The sequence below is a fragment of the Haliaeetus albicilla genome, chromosome 13, assembly GCF_947461875.1.
Source record: "Haliaeetus albicilla chromosome 13, bHalAlb1.1, whole genome shotgun sequence".
NCBI classification, from domain to species: domain Eukaryota; kingdom Metazoa; phylum Chordata; class Aves; order Accipitriformes; family Accipitridae; genus Haliaeetus; species Haliaeetus albicilla.
This window is the reverse complement of record NC_091495.1, coordinates 719,098-739,245: the sequence shown is the minus strand read 5'-3', so window position 1 is coordinate 739,245 and position 20,148 is coordinate 719,098. Positions and strand designations below refer to the sequence as shown.

General features: G+C 63.5%; 2 protein-coding genes across 4 annotated transcripts; one reads left to right on the top strand and one right to left on the bottom strand.

The window, feature by feature from the left end:
- Positions 1-307: 307 nt before the first annotated feature.
- ZNHIT1 (zinc finger HIT-type containing 1) lies at positions 308-2,719 on the top strand. Its single transcript, XM_069799795.1, has 5 exons — positions 308-418; positions 533-703; positions 1,073-1,152; positions 2,332-2,501; positions 2,642-2,719. The coding sequence occupies exons 1-5, from the start codon at positions 397-399 to the stop codon at positions 2,661-2,663; spliced, it is 465 nt and encodes a 154-aa protein (XP_069655896.1). The 5' UTR covers positions 308-396; the 3' UTR covers positions 2,664-2,719.
- Positions 2,720-2,856: 137 nt separating this feature from the next.
- GUCY2D (guanylate cyclase 2D, retinal) lies at positions 2,857-19,981 on the bottom strand. Of its 3 annotated transcripts, none has more exons than XM_069799790.1 (21): positions 19,820-19,981; positions 16,092-17,881; positions 15,268-15,569; positions 14,429-14,783; positions 13,303-13,387; positions 13,095-13,191; positions 12,450-12,554; positions 12,083-12,166; positions 11,719-11,799; positions 11,270-11,446; positions 10,258-10,414; positions 9,417-9,566; positions 8,534-8,682; positions 7,905-8,068; positions 7,056-7,248; positions 6,312-6,486; positions 5,681-5,779; positions 5,208-5,302; positions 4,664-4,749; positions 4,283-4,391; positions 2,857-3,629 (listed from the first exon to the last, which is right to left on the bottom strand). In XM_069799790.1, exons 2-20 carry the CDS (start codon positions 17,722-17,724, stop codon positions 4,301-4,303), a joined length of 4,278 nt encoding a protein of 1,425 aa, XP_069655891.1. In that variant the 5' UTR covers positions 17,725-17,881; positions 19,820-19,981; the 3' UTR covers positions 2,857-3,629; positions 4,283-4,300. The 3 variants fall into 3 exon arrangements, with proteins under 3 accessions (XP_069655891.1, XP_069655892.1, XP_069655893.1); XM_069799791.1 differs by having other exon boundaries at positions 2,857-3,566; XM_069799792.1 differs by lacking the exon at positions 12,083-12,166.
- Between the last annotated feature and the right edge of the window lie 167 nt (positions 19,982-20,148).

The following is a 20,148-nucleotide window of genomic DNA, read 5'->3' as shown; positions in this document are numbered from 1 at the left end:
ACTCAAGATGGCGGCCCCTCACTCAAGATAGCCAAGCCTCACTCAAGATGGCGGCGCCTCGCTCAAACTAACCGCGCCTCACTCAAGCTAGCCACTCGTTAGCCAGTTGTCATTCAAAATGACGGTGCCTCACTCAAGATGACGGCGCCTCCCTCAAGGTAGCCACGCCTCAGCCAAAATGACGGCGCCTCCCTCAGTGCGGAGGCGCCTCACTCAAACCGGAGACGCCTCACTCAAGATGGCGGCGCCCCACTCAAGCTGGAGCTCCCTCACGCAAGATGGCGGCGCCGCACTTAAGATGGCGGCGCCCAGCGAGGGGGGTTTCCATCAGGGCGGAAGTGGCGTCTCAGGGCGGAAGTGGCGTCCCCCAGGGCGGAAGTGGCCCTCGGGAGCAAGATGGGGGAGAAGAAGGTCTCAGGTACCGGCGGGAGCGGGGCCGGCTGCGGGCGGGGCTGCCCGGTGACCCGGTAGGGAGCCGGGGGGGTGGTCCGGGAGCGCCCCCCGAGCCCCCCGGTGACGGCCCTGCTGGCAGGGAGGGTCCCGGAGGCGGCTCAGCGGCGGGTCCTGGACCGGGCGACCCGGCAGCGGCGGCTGAACCGGCAGCTGGAGGCTTTGGAGAACGACAACTTCGGGGACGATCCGCAGGCCGGGCTGCCCCGGCCCGGGAAACGCCTCCCACACTTCGCCGATACCGCCGAGACCGGTGAGGGGCGGGGGGACCGGGGACTGGGGGGCTCAGGGTGATGGGGGAGGGCTTGGGGGAACCGGAGGGAGGATTGAGGGGCTCTGGGTGATGGGTAGGGGGCTGGGGGGGATCCAGGGAGGGAGGGGGGGCTTGGGGGAGGAGGGGGAGTCAGGGATTGAGGGGCTCGGGGTGATGGGGGAGGGCTTGGGGGAACTGGAGGAGGAGAGGAGGGAGATTGAGGGGCTCCAGGGGATGGGAGGGGGCTCTAGGGGGGAAGCAGAGGGTGTCAGGGTTTGGGGGGCTCTGGGTGATGGTGGGGGGCTGCCCCCCCCCCCCCCCCAGCCCCCTGGTTGCAGCTGGGGTGGGGGGACTGGGGTGTCACCGCAGGGAAGAAGAAGAAGAAAACCCGGGGTGACCATTTCAAACTGCGCTTCCGCAAGAATTTCCAGGCGCTGTTGGAGGAGCAGGTGGGGCTGGGGGGACTTGGGGGGGGTCTCTGGGGTTTGGGGTGGTCTCTGGGGGATAGCCCTGGAGCTTGCGGCAAGCTTGGGGGGGGGACTCTGGAGGGGCTTATAGGGGTGACGCAGGGGCTTGGCGGGGGCTTAAGGGGGGACCCTGAGGTGTGGGAGGGCTCAAGGAGGGGGTCTGGGAGGGGGCAGGATTTGAGGGGGGGTCTGGGAGGGATGGGGTTTGGGGGGGGGGGCTCAGGGGAAGGATGAGACTTGGGGGAGCAGTTTGGTGACATTTGAGGGAACTCCAGTGCATTTTGGGGGTTGGGGGGGGCTCTATGGCTTTGAGGTTCACTTGGGGGGGTCACTGTGGTTTGTGGGGTGGTTTTGGGGTCACTGGGGTGGGGGGAGACTCATGGGGGGGGCTTTAGGCTGTCAGAGGAACCATATGGCGTGTGGGGGGTCCCCAGGGTGGTTTTGGGGTGCCAGCAGAGCCCTGTGCGAAGGGTTTGGCTGGGGGGGTGGTTCTGGGGGTGGTTTTGGGGAGCTGAGCAACCCCCCCAGGTGCAGTTCTGGGGGAACGTTGGGGCTTTTGGGGTGGCTCAGTGTTGCTTGAGCATTCTCATGAAACTTTTGGGGTGTCCTGGCTTAATTTAGGGGTGTCGTATCATCCCTCTGGGGGGTTTAGGGGGGTCCAGGGGTAGTTGGGGGGGCCCTTGGAGTGATTCAGCCCTGCTAGCTGATCCCCAGGGGGATTTGGGGGTTCCAGGATGAGTTTTGGGATGCTGTGTGATCTCAGTGGGGTTTCTTGGGGGGATTCTGGGGCACCCCAGAGGTGGTTTAGGGCTGTTAGAGAACTTTGGGGGGAGGGGTCCTGGGGCCGTTCGAAGGAGTGTTGGGTGCAGTTTTAGGGTTCTGTGTGATTTTTGTGGCATTTTGGGGGGGCTTCTGGGGGTGTTTGGGCCACCCCAGGGGGTGTTTAGGGCTGCGAGACAATTTCGGGGGGGTTTGAGGCTGTTCGGAGGAGTCTCAAGTGCAGTTTTGGGGTGCTGGCTACTCCTTTTGGGGCAGTTTCGGGGTGTTTCCGTGCTCCCGGGTGACTCAGCGCTGCCGGATGTTCCCCCCAAGAGTCACGGGGACTTCAGGGTGCCGCCAGCACCCTAAGCTGACCCTCTTCACCCCCCCCCTTTTTTTTAGAATCTGAGCGCGGCCGAGGGTCCCAACTACGTCTCGGCGTGCGCCGGCCCTTCCCGCCTGCCCCAGCGCCATTTTTGTGCCGTTTGCGGTTTCCCTTCGGCGTACACCTGCGTCACCTGCGGCGCCCGGTACTGCTCCAGCCGCTGCCTCGGCACCCACCAGGACACCCGGTATGTGGGGGACGGGGACAGGGGGGTGGGACACCCCCGAGGACATGGGAAAACGCGGGGCAGATGCGCCGGGACACGCGTGACAGGGACGGGGGGGATGTGGGGAGCCCCCGCCGTGACCCCGTCCTCTCTCCCCGCAGGTGCTTGAAGTGGACGGTGTGACGGGGATGCCGCCGTCGCTTTTTGGGGACAATAAAAGGACCCGGGTGTCAACCGCCCCCGTCTCGGTCCTCGTCTCTCCCGCCGAGAGAGGGCTTGGTCTCTCCCTCGTTCCCACTGGGGTGAGACCAAGATGGCTGCCCACGCACGGCCCCTTTAAGAGACACGCCCTAGGCGTGGCAACAAGATGGCCGACTCCAACAGAAGCCCGTTTTAGAGCAAAAATCTTTGTTTTTCTACAGAAAATCCTCCCAGAGAGCGAGCGGGAGCCGAGCCTGCGCCACCTCTTTAAGATATGTTGGGGGGAGGGATTTTTTTTTTGGTCTACAGACAAATATTCCTGAGATTGAGCACAAGATGGCCAACAGCGGCCGCCCCTTTAAGAAGGGCTTGGGGGGAGGGGGATGACAGAGGGGACGGGGGCTCTTTAAATAGAGAAAATGGGGGAAAATGAGCCTAAAATTAAAAAAACAGTAGACTGTCCCTTTAAGAGCGAGCGGCCAATCCCATTGGCTGCCCGCTGGCTCTCCAATATGGCCGCCCACCCCGCCCCCAATGGAGGCCATCTTTTTTTGCCTGCAGACAAATATCCAGCGAGGGCGCCGCCCGTTGAAGAGCTTCCTCTGTCCTTGTGGTGCTATTGGCTGCGTGGGTGGGGCCCCGCCCCTTTCCGGAGCCAAGCCCCGCCTTTTTAAGGGTGTTTTGTGTCCTCCAGGCAGAAACCCCGCCCGCCACTTTAAGAGTCCTGAGGCGTGTTCCTGTGTCAGGCAGCACTTCCTGTGACATCATTAGCCGTCAGGGTGGGGCCTGCAGCAGCCAATCAGCGCGTTGACTCCTCCCTTTCGGTCTCCTGCCATCCCATCGTGCACCTGGGCCCTGCGGCTGCTGTCCCATGGTGCCCCGGCGCTGGTGGGGGGAAGGGGGGAGGGGCGCGGGGGCCGTGGGGGAGGGGCTGGCGCCTCCCTCCGGCTGTGGGGGAGGGGCATCAGTGGTGGTCCAGCATGCACCGGGGCGCCGCTCTAGGCACAAGCGCTCTACGGCTGCCGGAAAGGGGGAGATGACCATAGAGCGGGGCCTGGTGGAGGGGACGCTCTAGCTTTGTCTTTATGGTTTCATTGGGCTTTGGGGTCATAGAGCGGCTCCATGGAGGTACAGAGTGGCTGTGGTGGGGTTGCTCTAGCTCTGTCTCTATGGTATGGAGAACTCTGTGCTTTCTGTGTTGTGACCATAAAGAAGAGCAGCATGGCAGTGCAGAGCGGCTGCTTTTGCTCTCTATGGTATGGAGGACTCCAAACCCCAGATGGCCATAGAGTAAAGCACCATGGAGGTACAGAGGGGCTCTGGGGGGCAAGCTAGGCCCCTTTCTATGGTTTGGAGGACTCTGGAAGTCCTCCAGGGAGCAGCAGCCACACCATAGAGTGGAAGGCAGGGTGGCTAGAGCGGCCCTGTGCCAGGAGGCCCAACCTCCCCGTGGAGAGGCAGAGTCTGTGCCTATGAATATTAACAAGATGCAAACATTATAGAGCAGGAGAGGGTCACCTGTCTGGTTTTGTGGGGCCTGACTGTGGTGGGTGGGGCCATGCAAAAGGGGGTGTGGCCGTGCAAAACGGGGCGGGGCTCACCTCCAGGCGATGCCGGGGCTATTTGAGCACCTGCCCCGGCCGGGCCTTCTCCAGCTTCTTCCTCCGCTCGGCCGGGATCTCGTCCAGGCTGATGCCGTGGTTGCTGGCCCTGTGGGGACCCAGGTGTCCGGAGGGGGGTCCCAGGCGTCCGGGGAGGGTCCCCAGATGTCTTGGGGGGGTCTCTGACCCCCCACCCCTCACCCCTTGCTCCCCCGGGACCTGAGCATCCCCCACCCTGTGGGGCAGCTGGGGGTCCCTGCCTCCCCCCATGAGACCCAGGCATCCAAGGACAACCCCCCCCAATTCCTGACCCAGGGAACCCCCCAAGGGGACCCTAATATCCTTCCCCCCCCCCCCAGGGAACCCCGGCGTCCGGCTCACCCGGGCAGCAGGTCAGGGGGGGTGGGGATGGGTTTAGTGAAGCCCTCGCGTCCCACCAGCCAGTACGTGTCCTCGATGCCCTTCCCCTGGGGGGACAGAGCCACCGTCAGCCCCGCACAGGGGCAGTAAGGGAGCAATAGGGGGGCAATAAGGGGGTAATGGGGGCAATAAGGGAGCAATAAGGAGTCAATGGGGGCAATAAGAGGGCAGTGGGGGCAATAAGGGGATAAAAAGGAGTCAATGGGAGCAATAAGGCAATGAGGGCAATAAGGGGACAGTGGGGATGATAAGGAACTGGGGGCAATAAGGGGTTATAAGAGGGTGATGGGGGCAATAAGGGGGCGGTGGAGCAATGGGGGTGATAAGGGGGCAATGGAAGCGATAAGGAGTCAATGGAGGCAATAAGAGGGTGATGGAGGCAATGTGGGGGCAATTAGGGCATGATGGGGCAATAAGGGGGCGATTAGGGGGCAATGGGGGCAATACAGGGGTGACTGGGGGGGCATGGGGTCATTAAAGGAGCATTGTGGGCACTGGGGGACACCTTGAGCTCGGTCTTGCCCCGGATGTCCAGCTTGAAGCCCTCCTGCAGCGCCTGCAGGATGGCCACCGTGCGGGCGTTGACGTGGATCCGGTACGCTGCGGGGACACGACCGTCACCGGGGCCCCCATCACCCCATGTCCCCTCCCCATCCTCCCACGTCCCCCCGTCACCCCATCTCCTGTGTCCCCCACATTGTCCCATGGCCACCCTGTGTGTCATCCCCCCCACACACCCCCTCTCGTGCCACCATGTGAGGAAGAGGACGCGTGGTGGGACATGTTGGGGACACACACACGTGAGGAAGGGGACCCAGGGGTTGGGAACATGTGGTGAGACCCATGTTGGGGGACACAGGGGTTGGGGACACGTGGTGGGACGTGTGGTGAGACCTGTGTTGGGGGACACACGTGTGGGGGACACGCAGGGACACACAAACACACGTGTGGGGCCGTCAGGGAGGGGGGGACACTCACGCAGGCCGGTGGACTCCATGCGTGACGCTGTGTTGACGGTGTCCCCAAAGAGGCAGTAGCGCGGCATGGTAAGCCCCACGACGCCGGCCACGCAGGGGCCTGCCAAAGGGTGGGGTCTCAGGGGGTGTGGTCACATGGGGCGTGGTTATGAAGGGGGGGGGCCTCGGTTGGGGTCATGGAAGGGAGGTGTGGCCGAGGGTTATGGCCAACAAGTCGTGGTCACGTTGAGTGTTGGCCAAGAGGTGATGAGTTTGGGTGTGGCCAAGAAGGCTTGTGAAGTGGGTGTGGCCATTAAGGGTGTGTCTAAGGGGCGTGGCCAGGGGGTGCCCCCAAGGGTCACAGCCAATGGGTCTTGATGACCGTGTTGACTGTTGGCCAAGAGGTGATGAGCTTGGGTGAGGCCAAGAAGGGGCGTGACCATTGTGGGGGCAGGAGGTGGGCGTGGTCTTTAAGGGCATGCCTAAGGGGTGTGGCCAGGGGGTGCCCCCAAGGGTTTTATGGCCAATGAGTGACAGCCATGTTGAATGTTGGCCAAAAGGTGATGTGGCTTGACGGGTCATGGCTAGGAAGGGGCATGTCCAGAGGGGCATGTCCAAATCAGAACTACCCAGGGAAGGGGATGTGGCCTTACCAGAGTGGAGGCCAATGCGGATGCGGACGGGCACCTCGGGCATGTGGCGCATCTTGAAGGTGCCGACGGAGCTGAGGATGTCCAGTGACATGTTGGCGATCTCGCCGGCGTGGCGGTTCCCATTGCGCTTGGGCAGCCCCGAGGCCACCATGTAGGCATCCCCAATGGTCTCCACCTGTGGGGATGGACCCCCGGGGATGGGGGGACAGGACGTGTCACGGGGCGGGGGGGCCCCCATGGCCACTGAGGACCCCCCCACCCTTGACGCTGAGTGTGGCCCCATCCCTGGTTCGTGGGAGAGGAGATGGAGGTGGCCGTTGCACGGCCACATTCCTTGGAAGCCACCAGTGCCACCCTGTCACCTTGGCAATGTCACTTGAGGACCCTGGGGACACGTAACCGTGTCTGTTTGGTGGCCGTGTCCCCTATCTGCAGATTGAGGTGGCCAAAGCACACAGCTGTGTCCCAGGGGACTGTGGCCACCAGAGCCATGGTCACCTCCCACACCTTGGGTACCCATCGCCACCGTCATTCGGTGGCCGTGACCCCGTATCCGTAGGGTGAGGTGGCCGAAGCACCGCCACTGCTGGTGGGACCGTGGCCTGCCGTGCCAACGGGGTGGACACGTCACCTTGTAGATGTCACTAAGGACCACGGGGACACCTGAACGCATTCATTTGGTGGCCGCGCCCCGCGTTCGGAGCTGCGATCCAGGGAACCGCGACCCTGGGGTGGCCCTGTCACCTTGTAGACATCATGAGAGCCGATGATGGCGTCGAAGAGGGTGTAAAGGTCATTGAGGAGGTCGACCACCTCGATGGGCTCGCTCATGGCCGAGATGGTGGTGAAGCCCACGATGTCGCTGAAGTAGAGCGTCACCTCCTCAAAGTACTCGGGTTCCACGGGGGTGCCCATCTTCAGAGCCTCGGCCACTGACCTGCCGTGGCACCGAGGGGACAGCGGGACTCAGTGGGGACCACCCATGTCCCCACCACTAAGGTAGTCGGGGTCTCCAGGGTCCCCGAGTCTTCCCCCCACCCCAAAAGACACCTATGTGTCCCATGTGGCTACACAGCCACCGGCTTGTTGTGGCCCTGGGGACCACAGGGCCCATGGGAGACCTTGAGGTCCCCGTCACAGGACACGCAGATGGGGGAGGAGGCTATGGGGACATGGTCAACCCCAACTTGCCCCCAGTGGCCACATCTCAACCTTCTCCAGCCCCACAGACCTGGGTGGGGTCAACGGACCATGGCCAAGCCCAACCTGCCCCCAGTGGCCACCCCTCGAGCCCCACAGACCTGGGTGGGGTCAATGGACCATGGCCAACCCCAACCTCTTCCCAGTGGCTACATCAACCTTGTCCAGCCCCACAGACCTGGGTGGGGTCAATGGACTGTGGCCAACACCAACCTCTTCCCAGCGGCCACCTCAACCTTCTCCAGCCCCACAGAACCCAGACAAAGTCTGCGGAACCACCCCAACCCCCCAGCCATGGCTACTCCCTCCATCTCCAGAAACCCACACGGGATCTATAGGGTGATGACCAACCCTCATCTACCCCCCCCAGCCCCCCCAGCCCCGGGGACCCACGGGGGCAACATCTGGGTGAGGAGCTTGTCCGTCTTCTGCTTCTCGATCTCCAGCTCCTCGGTGCGCTCCCGGATGAGGTCTTCCAGGTTGCTGGAATACTGCTCGAGCATGCGCAGCATGGAGTCAATGATGTTGGTCTTCCGGCCCTTGTTGATGCTCTTGAACTGTCAGGAAACCCCCTTATAGCCCCATACGCACAGGCCAGCCCCATAGAGCCCCACAGCACCCCAAAGAGCCCCACGGCACCCCATAGAGCCCCACAGAACTCCATGTCCCCATAGCCATGGGTCAACCCTATAGGATCCTGGACCCTCATGTCCCACACTCCATACCAAGGGGTTGGCCACCCCATAGCGGTCCCACCCCACCCTGTTACCAGTCCCACTCAACCCCATACCCAGATCCCACAGTATCCCATACTGGTCCCACATCACTCCATACTGGTCCCACACCACCCCATGCCCCAGATCCCACCTGACCCCATGCCCCAGGTCCCATATGACCTCATACTGGTCCTACCCACCCTATACTGGTCCCATCCCACCCCATATCCCAGATCCCACCTGACCCCATACCCCAGGTCCCATATCACCCCATACTGGTCCCGTCCCACCCCATACTGGTCCCACCTGGTCGAAGATCTGGTCGATGGTGGGTCGCTTCTCGGGCTGCTCGCTCCAGCACTGCTTCATCAGGTGGATGCATTCCAACGGCGCCTGGTCGGCCGAAACCGCCGGGCGGCACAGCGGGGGGGGCCGCCGCACCTTCTCGATGATCTCTGGGGACACCCACGTCACCGGGGGGGGCTGGGGGGGGGAGTCTAGGAGGGGGATGGGGGTGGAGGTGGTGGGGTGGGGGGGAGGTCAACTGGGATGTCCTGGTGCTGGAGGGGGTCAGTTGGGGGGGGGCAAGGGGTGTTCTGGAGATTCTAGAGGGGTCCTGGAGATACTGGGGGGGGTCCTGGAGATTCTTGGGTGGTTCTAGAGGTACTGGGGGGGTCCTGGAGATTCGGGAGGGGTCCTGGAGCTACTTGGGGTGATCCTGGAGATTCTGGGGAGTCCTGGAGATACTTGGGGGGATCTTGAAGACACTTGGGGGGGGTCCTGGAGATACTGGGGGGGGGTCCTGAAGATACTTGAGCGGTCCTGGAGATACCTGGGGGGATCCTGGAGATTCTGAGGGGGCCTTGGAGATACTGGGAGGGTCCTGGAGATTCTTGAGAGGGTCTGGAGATATGTGGGGAGTCCTAGAGCTACTTGGGGGGTCCTAGGGGATCCCAGGGGTGTCAGGGGGTCAGTTGAGGGGGGCCAAGGGCTGTTTTGGGGGTCTGGGGGAGGTGTCCAAGGGGCTTTGAGGGTCCTAAGGTGGTGCCAGAGCTATTGGAGCGGCTCAGCTGGGGTGTCCTGGAGGGGGGCTACAGGGGGTGGGAGGACTTCTGGTGATACTGGGAGGGGTTACTGGTCATACTGGGGGGGCAGTGAGTGGGAGGGGCCTGGCGTGGCTGGGCGGTACCTTCGGGGGTCAGTCCCAGCATGCAGTAGGGGCCGCTGCGGCAGATCACCTCCTGCATGATGATCCCGATCCCGTAGACGTCCCCCCGGAAGGAGCCGCGGCGTTCCAGCGCCGCGTCCCGCAGCAGCTCCGGCGCCGTCCACAGGCGCTCTGGGAGGGAGGGTGGGGCCACGCTCAGGCACGCCCTCCTCCACACACCCCTTCAGGCCACACCCACCGCCACACCCAGCAAAACCCACGCCCCCCCCGGACACCCTCCCTTGGGCGGTGACTCCACTTAATGGTGGGGCCACACCCCCAGGATGGACAGGACACACCCCAAGAATGGAAGGCCACACCCCCAGAATGGACAGACCACACCCCTAATGGGTGACCACGCCCACTACGGGGGGGGACCCTGCACTCAACTGGGGGGAGGGTTGGGAGTAGTCACGCCCCCTGTCTGCAAGCTCCACCCCCAGGCACCAAGGCTCCACCCTCAGCCTAGAGGCACCGCCCCCTAGTGCTCCACCCATTGCAAGCCCCGCCTCTGGCTCTATGCCCCCGCCTGCATCCTGAGTCCCCACCCCTAATCCAAAGGCCCCGCCTCATCCCAGATGCCCCACCCAATAGTCCCTCAAATCCCCTAGGCCCCACCCCTTCCCTTACCCCAAGCCCCACCCCTTCTCCCTAGCCCCACCCACCCCATAGGCCCCACCTCCACATCCCGCACCATCCCATTGGCCCCCTGCCTCCCAAGCCCCACCCCTCCCAGGCCACGCCCCCCTTAAAGCTGAGAACCCCTTCATTCCCCAGGCCCCACCCCCTCCCATGAGGCTCCGCCCCCCGGCCCCACCCTCACCCTGTGGCTGGGGGGTGGGGGCGGGCAACCGCTGGGCCTCCAGCAGCTCGTTGTAGCCGTGGTCGGTGACCTTCAGCACAAAGCGCCCGTCCACCACGCAGTTCCGGGACTTGAGGCGCCCGTGGACCACGTCGCGGTGGTGCAGGTACCGCACGCCCTGCGGGACAACCCGGTGGCACCGTCACCGTCACCGCAGCGAGGAAGGCACCACCAGAGCGGTCACCACCGGCGCGGTCAGCTGCGTCGTCGTCACGAGAGCCGGCGCCGGTGGGGTAACGCTAATGTGGTCGCCAATGTGGTGACCGCTGCTGTGGCCACCGCCGTGGTTATTGCCGGGGTCATCACTACCGTGGACGCCCACACCATGGCCATGACCACTATGGCCACCACCATCATGGCCATGACCACCATGGCCATCACTACTATGGCCACCACCACCATGGGCATGACCACCATGGCCACCACCACCATGGGCATGACCACCATCATGGCTACTGCCAAAGCCACCACCATCATGGCCATCACTACTATGGCCACTACTGTGGCCATGACCACCATGGCTATCACCATGGCTACTGCCACGGCCACCACTACCGTGGCCACCACTGTGGCCGCTGCCATGGCCATCACCACCACGGCCACCACCATGGCTACCGCCACAGCCACCAACACCATGGCCACCACCACTGTAGCACCACCACCATGGCCATCAACATGGCTACTGCCATGGCTGCCACCACCACCACGATCACCATCATAGCCACTGCCACGGCATTGCCCCTGCACCACCGCAGCCACCGCCACAGATACAACCCAGTGGCTGTCACCGCAATGGCCACCGTGGTCACCATCAGAGTTACCACCATGGCTACCACCGTCACCATGGCCACCATGAGAGCCACCACCAGGGCCACCACCAAGGCCATCGCCATGGTCACCAGCACCACCACAGCCACCTCCACTCCCATGGCCACCACAGTCCCCACCGCATCCCCCCCGACTCTGCCGTCACCTTGATGAGGTCGATGAGGAGGGAGGACTTGAACATCCAGTCGAGCTTCATGTCCTCGTTACGGAGCAGGTCCTCGAGGCTGCCGCGGGAGCAATGCTCCGAGACGATGGCGAAGATGCCGCAGTCGTGGAAGAAGCCCAGGAAGAGGTTGACGTTCTCATGGCGCAGGTCACGCAGCTGTACCGGCCCAGAGGACATGTGGGACGGGGCCCGGCATTGTCCCTGGAGCCTGGTGTTGTCCCCTTATGGCCTGGCCTTGTCCCAGCATGGTCCAGAATTGTCCCCCCATGGCTTGACATTGTCCTATCATGGCCCGATGTTGACCCCCATGGCCTCCTGTGGTCCCACGTTGTCCCCTATGACCCAGCATTGTCCCCCATGGCCCAGCGTTGTCCCCATGACCCAGTATTGTCCCCCATGACCCAGCGGTGTCCCCGAGACCCCCTCACCTTGCAGAAGGCCAGCTTGGTGGCTGGTTTCACCTCACTGTGCTGGTCTCCAGGGAACTTCTTCAGCCAGACCCAGTCACCCTGGGGAGCAGAGCGGGTGAGGTCTGAGCACCCCTGGGACCAGCCCCGCTCTGGGGACACGGAGAGACACTGGTGGGGGGACACACTCCTCGTTCTCCTCCCCCAACACACAACCCTACTAGAAGCCACTGGAGAATCTCCATCCATTCATCCAAAAGCCACCCCCCCAGCCCTTCTTTTTGCTCCGGTTGGGGACATGGGGAACGGGGAGGGAAGGCAGGATGGGATGGGGCGGGAGGGCAAATTTTGGGGCGAAACAGTGGGTTTTCTGTTTTCAACTTACCTGCACGGAGGCGACAAGGCCCTGCTGGTTAAACAAAAGGAGAAGGAGGGGGAGGTGGCTGTTGGCCTTCAGGTTTTCGGCTCCCTGCAGGAAAGGGCAGGAGGCAGCTGTCAATCATGGCCCCAGAGCTGTCAATCATCCAGCCAGGATGTGGGGTGGTGGGTGCCCAAGGGGGTAAGGGTGACCCCCCCCACACAACGGTAGCTGTGGAGGTGGGGGGACACAACAGGGGTGTCCCTACGGAGGTGGCCTTGCCTTGTCGCCCCCGGAGGTGGTAGGTGGGGACGCGGGTTGGGGTGATGGGGAGGGTGACGTGGGGCGGACACACACACACACGTACAGGGAGGGGAATGAGGGGATGTCTTACCTCAGCAATGGCCACGTTGGTGTTGTCGGGGGCTGCGGTCACACTCCTGACGCTCTTGGCGTCCCCCCCGCTACGGCCGGCCAGGCTGGTACGGCTGCCATCCACCTGCGGCGCGGTGAGAGGTCAGGATGGGGACATGGTGGGGGGGGAATGTCACCCATGGAGACATGGCACCCTAGGGGGCACGTCACCCATGGGGACCCACCAGCCCATGGATCTTCTCCCGGGGCAGAGTATGGCCCTGGGGGGAGACCTTAGACCATGGGGACACGTCACCCACTGGGACACGTCATCCATGGGGACCCATCAGCCTATAGGTCACCTCCCAAGGCAAATCTTGGTCACGAGGACCACCAGGACACCGGAGACATGCCACCCATGCCACCTAACAGTCCATAGGTCTCCTCCCCACAGCCAGCTTGGCTATAGGGAAAACACCAGGCCTTGGAGACCCATCAGCCATGGGGACGTGTCACCCATGGGGTCCCACTAGCCCACGGTTCTCCTCCCAAGGCCAAGATTGACCACGGTGCAGACTTCAGGCCACAGGGTCTCCTTTCTAGCCACTTCCGGGGCCATCAAGTCCCTGAGCCAACGTGGCCACCACAGAAGTCCCCCCCCTCTCCAGGGCCACCCATCCCTCACCTGCTTGCTGCTCTGGGTGTTGATGAAGGTCAGGTCCTCCATGGTGAGGATGATCTTATTGGGCCCCTTCATCAGCTGGGCCTGCTGGATGCGGCGCCTGCAGGGAGGGGACACGGAAGCTGCTGAGGTGACAACCCCCTCTGGGACCCTGTACCACGCCAAGGTTCCCCCTGAGCCCCACAGCACCCCATGAGGTGGTGGCACCCACCTGATGAAGCAGGCGAGGGCAGCCCCTGCCGCGATGAGGGCGGCGATGAGGACAAACATGAGGAGGATGAAGGTGGCATCCATCCCTGTGCCAGAGAGAGGAAGGGGGTGAAGGGGTGGCATGGCCCAGAGGGGCCACCCAGGGCCTCCCATGGTGGGCCATGGTCACCTAGGAATCCAAGGCCACCTATGACTGTTTGTGGTCATGGATGCCCACCATGGTCACCTGTGGCCACCTGTGACTGCTTATGGTCATGGATGCCCACCATGGTCACCAGGGGACACCTCCGGTCACCCTTGGCCACCTATGACTGCTTATGGTCATGGATGCCCACCATGGTCACCTGTGGCCACCTACAGCCACCGATGTGCACCGAGGTCTCCCATGGCCACCCACAGCCACCCATGGCCCCTGCTTCAAGGCCAGCCCTGATGAGGACAGGGGACAGGGCAGTGACATGGAGGAAGAAGGGGATGAAGAGAGGGAGGAGGGATGAGGGGGTCAAAGGGGCGGAGAAAGGGTGGGAGACCTGTAGGGATGGACTGGTGGGGAAGGGAGGGACGGACGGACAGAGGTGGATGGATTGAGGGACAAATGGATGGGGGGGTGGATGGGAGGGTGGATGGGTGGATGGGTGGATGGATGGATGAGTGGGTGGATGGACAGATGGATGGATGGGTGGATAGGTGAATGGACAGGTGGAGGAACGTACAGACGGACAAAGGGTCAGAGGGATGGATGGATGAATGGACAGATGGATGGATGGATGGATGGATGGACAGATGGATGGACAGACAGATGGATGTGTGGGTGGATGGATGGATGGACAGGTGGAGGAACGTACAGATGGAAGAAGGGTCAGAGGGATGGATGAATGGACAGACGGCTGGATGGATGGATAGACGGATGGAGGGAGGGACAAAGGGATTGGCAGATGGAGGAACTGATGGAGCAATGGAGGAAGGAGCAGATGGAGGAATGGACAGACAGAGGGGTGGACAGACACACACAAGGCCAGCTGGCTGGTTGGACAGCTCAGGTACCCATGTGGGGCCAGCTGGTCATCCATGAGGTGGCTGGACAGGCGGACAGAGGTGGGGGAAGGACCACGGCGGTGCCCACTCACCCCCGTTGCAGATGGAGCCCGACTCAAACCAACAGCCGGCGTCGGTGCCGGGACTGGAGCTGTGGGGCCAGTGGACACTGTGGCTGCGGTAGCTCAACCCCCGCGTGCCCGGCTCCAGCCCGTAGACCGGCCACAACTGGTCGCCTTTGCTGTCTGTGTCCAGTACAACGTAGGGGACGCTGACATCCCCGTCCTCGGTGACGGAGAAGAGCTGGCAGAAACCCTCCAGTTGGAAGTCACGGGCGTGCTCGGCCACGCTGGTGCCCATCACCCAGCGGCCGTTTTGCCGCGTGGCCTCCACCGCCTTGGCCAAGAAATGGATGGAGTTGTAGATGGTGGCGAAGAGGGGGTGGACCTGTGGGGTGAGAGGAGGTGTCAGGGGTGTCGAGGGACCACCGGCAGCTCCAGGGGGCCGTGGTGATACCCATAGGACAATGCCATCGGCCGTGGCCGACTCCACCCAAGCCTGTTGGCTCTGGTCATCTCCACCCAACGCTGTTGGCCACATCTCTACTCAATGCCTGGCTCGCTTCACCCAACTCCCATGGGCTACAGTCATCTCTGCCCAAATCCCATTGGTTACCATCACACCCACCCCACTCCCATTGGCCGTGACCACCTCCCTCCAATGCCTACAAGCCACAATCACCTCCACCCAAGTCCCATTGGCCACATCCTCCAGCAACAGCTCCACCCCGCATCCAAACCGTAACCCCGATGCCTCCAATCCCCACCCCACGGATGTCTTTCTCACCCCACGGATGTGTCCCCAACTCCACAGATGTGCCCCCAACCCCATGGAGGTGCCCTCAACCCCCTGGAGATGTCTTCCACCCCACCTGCGTGGGGTCGATGTGCGCAGGGATCTCATAGGCTTCCTTGGCCTCCTGCAGGGCCTCATGGAAGGTGACGTCAGGCGAGTCCATGGTGATGGTGAGGACAGCATCGTAGGCCAGGCGCAGTTTGGTGTTGTTGGCCAGGACGGGGTAGGGCACGTGGTGGTAGGGCAGGGGGAAGGTGAGGGCATCGTAGGGGATGAAGACGTAGGTGCCATCGGTCATGCCCATGTCCTTGGCCTTCTCCAGGAGCACCCGTTGCTCCTCGCCGCCCAGCAGCACCGAGTGCATGCACATCACCACCACTGCAGGGGGTGGGGGGGGACACAGGTGAGTCACGGTGGGGACACCCCGTCCGCCTCCACCACCCCGTGCCTTCTGGAGCTCCCCAGGCAGCCTTCAGCTGGCAGGGGTGTGGATCTTCTCCACCCAGGCCCAGCTGCTCCATCCTTCATCCATCCACCTCCATCCTTCCTCCACCTGCCCCATGTTCATCCATCCTTCCTCTCCCCATCTACGCCCACCATCCTTCCTCTCCCATCTCCATCCACTTCCAGCCATCCTTCCTGTCCCACATCCATCCATTTCCATCCATCCTTCCATCCATCCTTCCTCCCCCATCCACACCCACCATCTCCATCCATCCTTCCTATCCCACCTCCTCCATCTCCATCCATCCTCCATCCATCCACGCCCACCACCTCCATCCATCCTTCCTCTCCCATCTCCACCCACTTCATCCATCCTTCCTGTCCCACATCCATCTATCCATCCATCCATCCATCCATCCATCCATCTTCTCCCACCCCCCCACCCTGCCCCGTTACCTCTAATGCCGTCAGCCCTCTGCACCCTCCTCAGAGCCTCGCGGGCCTCGTCCTCCTGGGTCCCGGCAGCGGTGACGATGGTGACGGGCAGCCCCCGAGCCCGGAGGTCCTGGGCCAAACCCTGGGCCACCTCGCGCCAAAGGTCCTGTGGGGCGGAGAGGACGGCCACGTGGGCCCAACGGAAAAAGCGGAGGACGGCGTGGAGCACCCCGGCGGGTTCTGGCATGGGGATGACCAAGGTGTCCAACCCATCGACGTCACCCAAGCAAGCCCAGGAGACCAAGGGCTTGTTCCAGGCGGTCGCCAGGAGCCCGGCAGCCCCACAAGTGGCCGGATTGAGGGGTCCCACCAGACCGGTGGCATAACGCTCGGCATTGAGCAGCCCCGTCACAGCCTGGGGGGTCTGGCACGCCTCGGCCAACACCACCGCGTCCCACCAGTAGCCTTTGTTGAAGGTTGGGTCACGGTTAAGACGGGCCACAGCCAAGCGAGAGGCCACCTCGGGCAAAGCCCGGGCCAGGAGGGGGTCACAGGTCCAAGGACCCATCACCCCCACCTTGAAGGTGGCCCCCTGCGTTGGGGGTGGGTGGAGGAGGAGGAGGAGGAGGAGGAGGAGGAGGTGGGGAGGCCACCGAGGGTGGTGGGAGAGGCGGAGGAGGAAGCTGGTGGAGATGGCACCGCGGCGGGAGGGGACGGTTTGGGAGGTGCCACCACTGTGGGAGGTGCCATTGTGGGAGATGCCACTGGTTTGGGTGACACCGCGCCTGTGGGACACGCCGCCACCGTGGGAGATGCCACCACCACCGTGGGAGTTGCCACCATGGCAGATGCCACTGTGAGAGTTGCCATCATGGGACACACTGCTGGTTTGGGTGACAACATGGCTGTGGGAGATGCCACCACTGTGGGAGATGCCACCACCATGGGAGATGTCACCGCCGTGGAAGATGTCACTTTTCTGGGAGATGCCACCACCATGGAAGATGTCACTTTTCTGGGAGATGACACCACCATGGGATGTGCCAGTGTGGTAGATGCTACCAGCTTGGGAGATGGCGTTAAGGGAGGTGCTACCACCAGGAGAGATGCTGTCATGGGAGGTGCCACAACTGTGGGAGATGCCACAATGATGGGAGATGTCATCGTGGGAAATGCCATGACTGTGGGACACGCCGTCGCTGTGGGAGATGCCACCACCATAGGAGATGTCACTCTTCTGGGAGATGCCATTGCCATGGGACATGCTGCCAGTGTGGGAGATGCCACCAGGCTGGGAGATGCTCTTGTGGGAGGTGCCACCACTCTGGGAAATGCCACCACCGTGGGAGAGACTGTCATAGGGGATGCCACCACCGTAGGAAATGTCATCACTGTGGGAGATGCCAGCACTGAGGGAGAGGCCACCATGAAAGATGCCACCGCTGTGGGAGACGATGTCATGGGGGACACTGCTGGCATGGGTGATGCCACCACAGGCGATGTCACGGCAGGAGACGCCACCGTGGCAGAAGCTACCACGGAAAATGTCATCGTGGGAGATGCCACCGTGGGCAAAGCCAGCGTGGAAGGTGCCACCGCGGGTCACGTCCCCATGGGTGCTGCCACTGTGGGAGAAGCCACCGCGGGGCCGCATGGTCCAGGGTGGGATGGGACCGTTGGGGACGAGGCGGGGGGGGTCCTCAGGCCCTGGGGGGCCGTGGCGGGAGGCGTCGGAGGGGTCCAGTGGGGTGCAGCGATGTCACCATGGTGGGACGGGGACTGGGGGGCTCCGCAGGACCGGGGGCCACCACCTGTGAGAGAGGAGGGGTGAGAGCGGGACGTCGGGGAGGAGGGGGGGGCACCCGAAACTGGGGGTGCCCGGATGCCTGGGTCCTTGGGTGGGGGGGTCCCAGACGTCTGGGTCCTTGGAGGGGGGGTCCGGGACACCTGGGTCCTTGGGTGGGGGGTCCGGATACTGGGGTCCCAGGGTGTGGGGGGGGCCCCGGACACCTGGGTCCCACGAAGGGGGGGGTCCCAGGTCAGGGGGGTCCCAGGGTGGGGGGCACCCAGATGCCTGGGTCGCCGGAAGGGGGGGGAGGAGCCGGCCCAGATAACCCCCCCCCAACACTCCCATCATCCCCCGCAGGCCTGTTAATCCCCCCGGGGGGGGGTAAAACCAGGATTATCCCCGGCCCCCCCAGCACCGGGCAGCGGGGCCACGTGCAGTGCCGGGGGGGGAGCACAGGATGGCAAAAAGGTGGTGGGGGGTGACACCCCACACCCTGTGTCACCCCCCCATGACACCCCCACCCGTGTGACCCCCCCCACCCGGTGTCACCCCTAACCCCTGTGACACCCACACCCTGTGTCACCCCCCCCCCGATGTCACCCCCCCCAAAGTCCCCGTGCCAGGTCAGGCGGTGCCGTAATCCCACCCCGGTTATTTCTGGCACCTTCATCCCCCAACGGCGGCCAGGTCACCCCGTGTGCCACGCCTGCACACGCGTGTGCCGGGGACACGTCTGACACCCCTACACGCGTGTGCCGGGGACACGTCTGACACCCCTACATGCGTGTGCCAGGGACATGTCATATACCTGCACACGCGTGTGCCAGGGACATGTCATATACCTGCACACGCGTGTGCCGGGGACATGTCTCACACCTGCACACGCGTGTGCCGGGGATATGTCATATACCTGCACACGCGTGTGCCAGAGACGTGTCTCACATTTGCACACGCGTGTGCAGTGTGCCCCCCCCTCCCCGGGCCTCCCCCCAGCCTAGCAGGGTGCTGGGTGTCTGGGAAATGGGAGAGGAGGGGACCCAGGTGTCCGGGGGGGGACCCCAATACCCTGGTAGGGGGCCCACGTGTCCAGGTGGGGACCCCAATAGCCCAGTAGGGACCCAGGCGTCCCGGAAAGTGACCCCAATATCCCATTAGGGGACCCAGGTATCCAGGAAGGGACCCCAATACCACCATAGGGGACCCACATGTCCTGGTGGGGACCCCAATACCGCTATAGGGGACCCAGGTGTCGGGGAGGGGACCCCAATATCCCATTAGGGGACCCAGGCGTCCGGGTGGGGACCCAGGTGTCAGGGAGGGGGACCCCAATACCCCGGTAGGGGACACAGGTATCTGGATGGGTCGAGGGGAACCCCGATACTGCTATAGGGGACCCAGGTGTCCGGGTGGGGACCCCAATATCCCAGTAGGGGACCCAGATATCAGGGTAGGGACCCCAATACTGCTATAGGGGACCCAGGTGTCCGGGAGGGGGACCCCAATATCCCAGTAGGGGACCCAGATGTTGGGGTGGGGACCCCAATACCCCTATAAGGGACCCAGGTGCCCGGGAAGGGGACCCAGATATCAGGGAGGGGGACCCCAATACCTCCATAGGGGGGACCCAGGTGTCAGGGAGGGGACCCCAATATCCCAATAGGGGACCCAGGCGTCCAGGAGGGGTACCCCAATATCACCGCAGGGGAGCCAGGCATCCAGGTGGGGACCCCAATACCCCCATAGTGGGGGCCCAAGCGTCCGGGGGGGACCCAGGCATCAGGGTGGGGGACCCCAATATCCCAGTAGGGGACCCCAGTATCCCATTAGGGGACCCCAATACCCCGGTATGGGGGACCAAGGTTTCGGGGAGGGGGACCCCAATACCCCCATAGGGGACCCAGGTGTCCGGGAGGCCCGGGGGGGACACGGGAGGGGACAAAGGGGGTGGGGGGTCCCTTACCTGTTCCCAGGCCCGGGTGGGTGGGTGCTGCGGGGTGGGGGTGGGGGGGCCTCTGCCCCCCCCGGACGCCTGGGTCCCCGTGTGGTGGCTGCCCCCAGGGTGCCCCCGCAGCCACCAGCACCCGTGTATGGCCGCAGCGGGGGGGGGGGGGCCCTAATCCCCCTTCCACCCCCCCCCGTGGGTGTAATCAGCTTAAAGGGGGGGGGGAGGAGGAGGGGGGGGCCCTGTGGGTGCTGGGAGATGGGATGGCAGCACCCACGGGGGTACATGGGGGGGCGTGGAGGGGATGTGGGTGACAGGGACACGCGTGGAGGGGGGGTCTTGATGGG

Bases quoted from the DNA above. Each gene is read 5' to 3' on its own strand.
- ZNHIT1 (XM_069799795.1), top strand. From the start codon at position 397: ATGGGGGAGAAGAAGGTCTCAG. The intron at 704-1,072 runs GTGAGGGGCGGG...GTGTCACCGCAG, and splicing joins CGCCGATACCGCCGAGACCG to GGAAGAAGAAGAAGAAAACC. The intron at 2,502-2,641 runs GTATGTGGGGGA...CTCTCCCCGCAG, and splicing joins GGCACCCACCAGGACACCCG to GTGCTTGAAGTGGACGGTGT.
- GUCY2D (XM_069799790.1), bottom strand. From the start codon at position 17,724: ATGCGGCCCCGCGGTGGCTTCTCCCACAGTGGCAGCACCCATGGGGAC. The intron at 13,192-13,302 runs GTGGGTGCCACC...CCCTCCCTGCAG, and splicing joins GCCCTCGCCTGCTTCATCAG to GCGCCGCATCCAGCAGGCCC. The intron at 11,800-12,082 runs GTAAGTTGAAAA...TCTGCTCCCCAG, and splicing joins GCCTTGTCGCCTCCGTGCAG to GGTGACTGGGTCTGGCTGAA.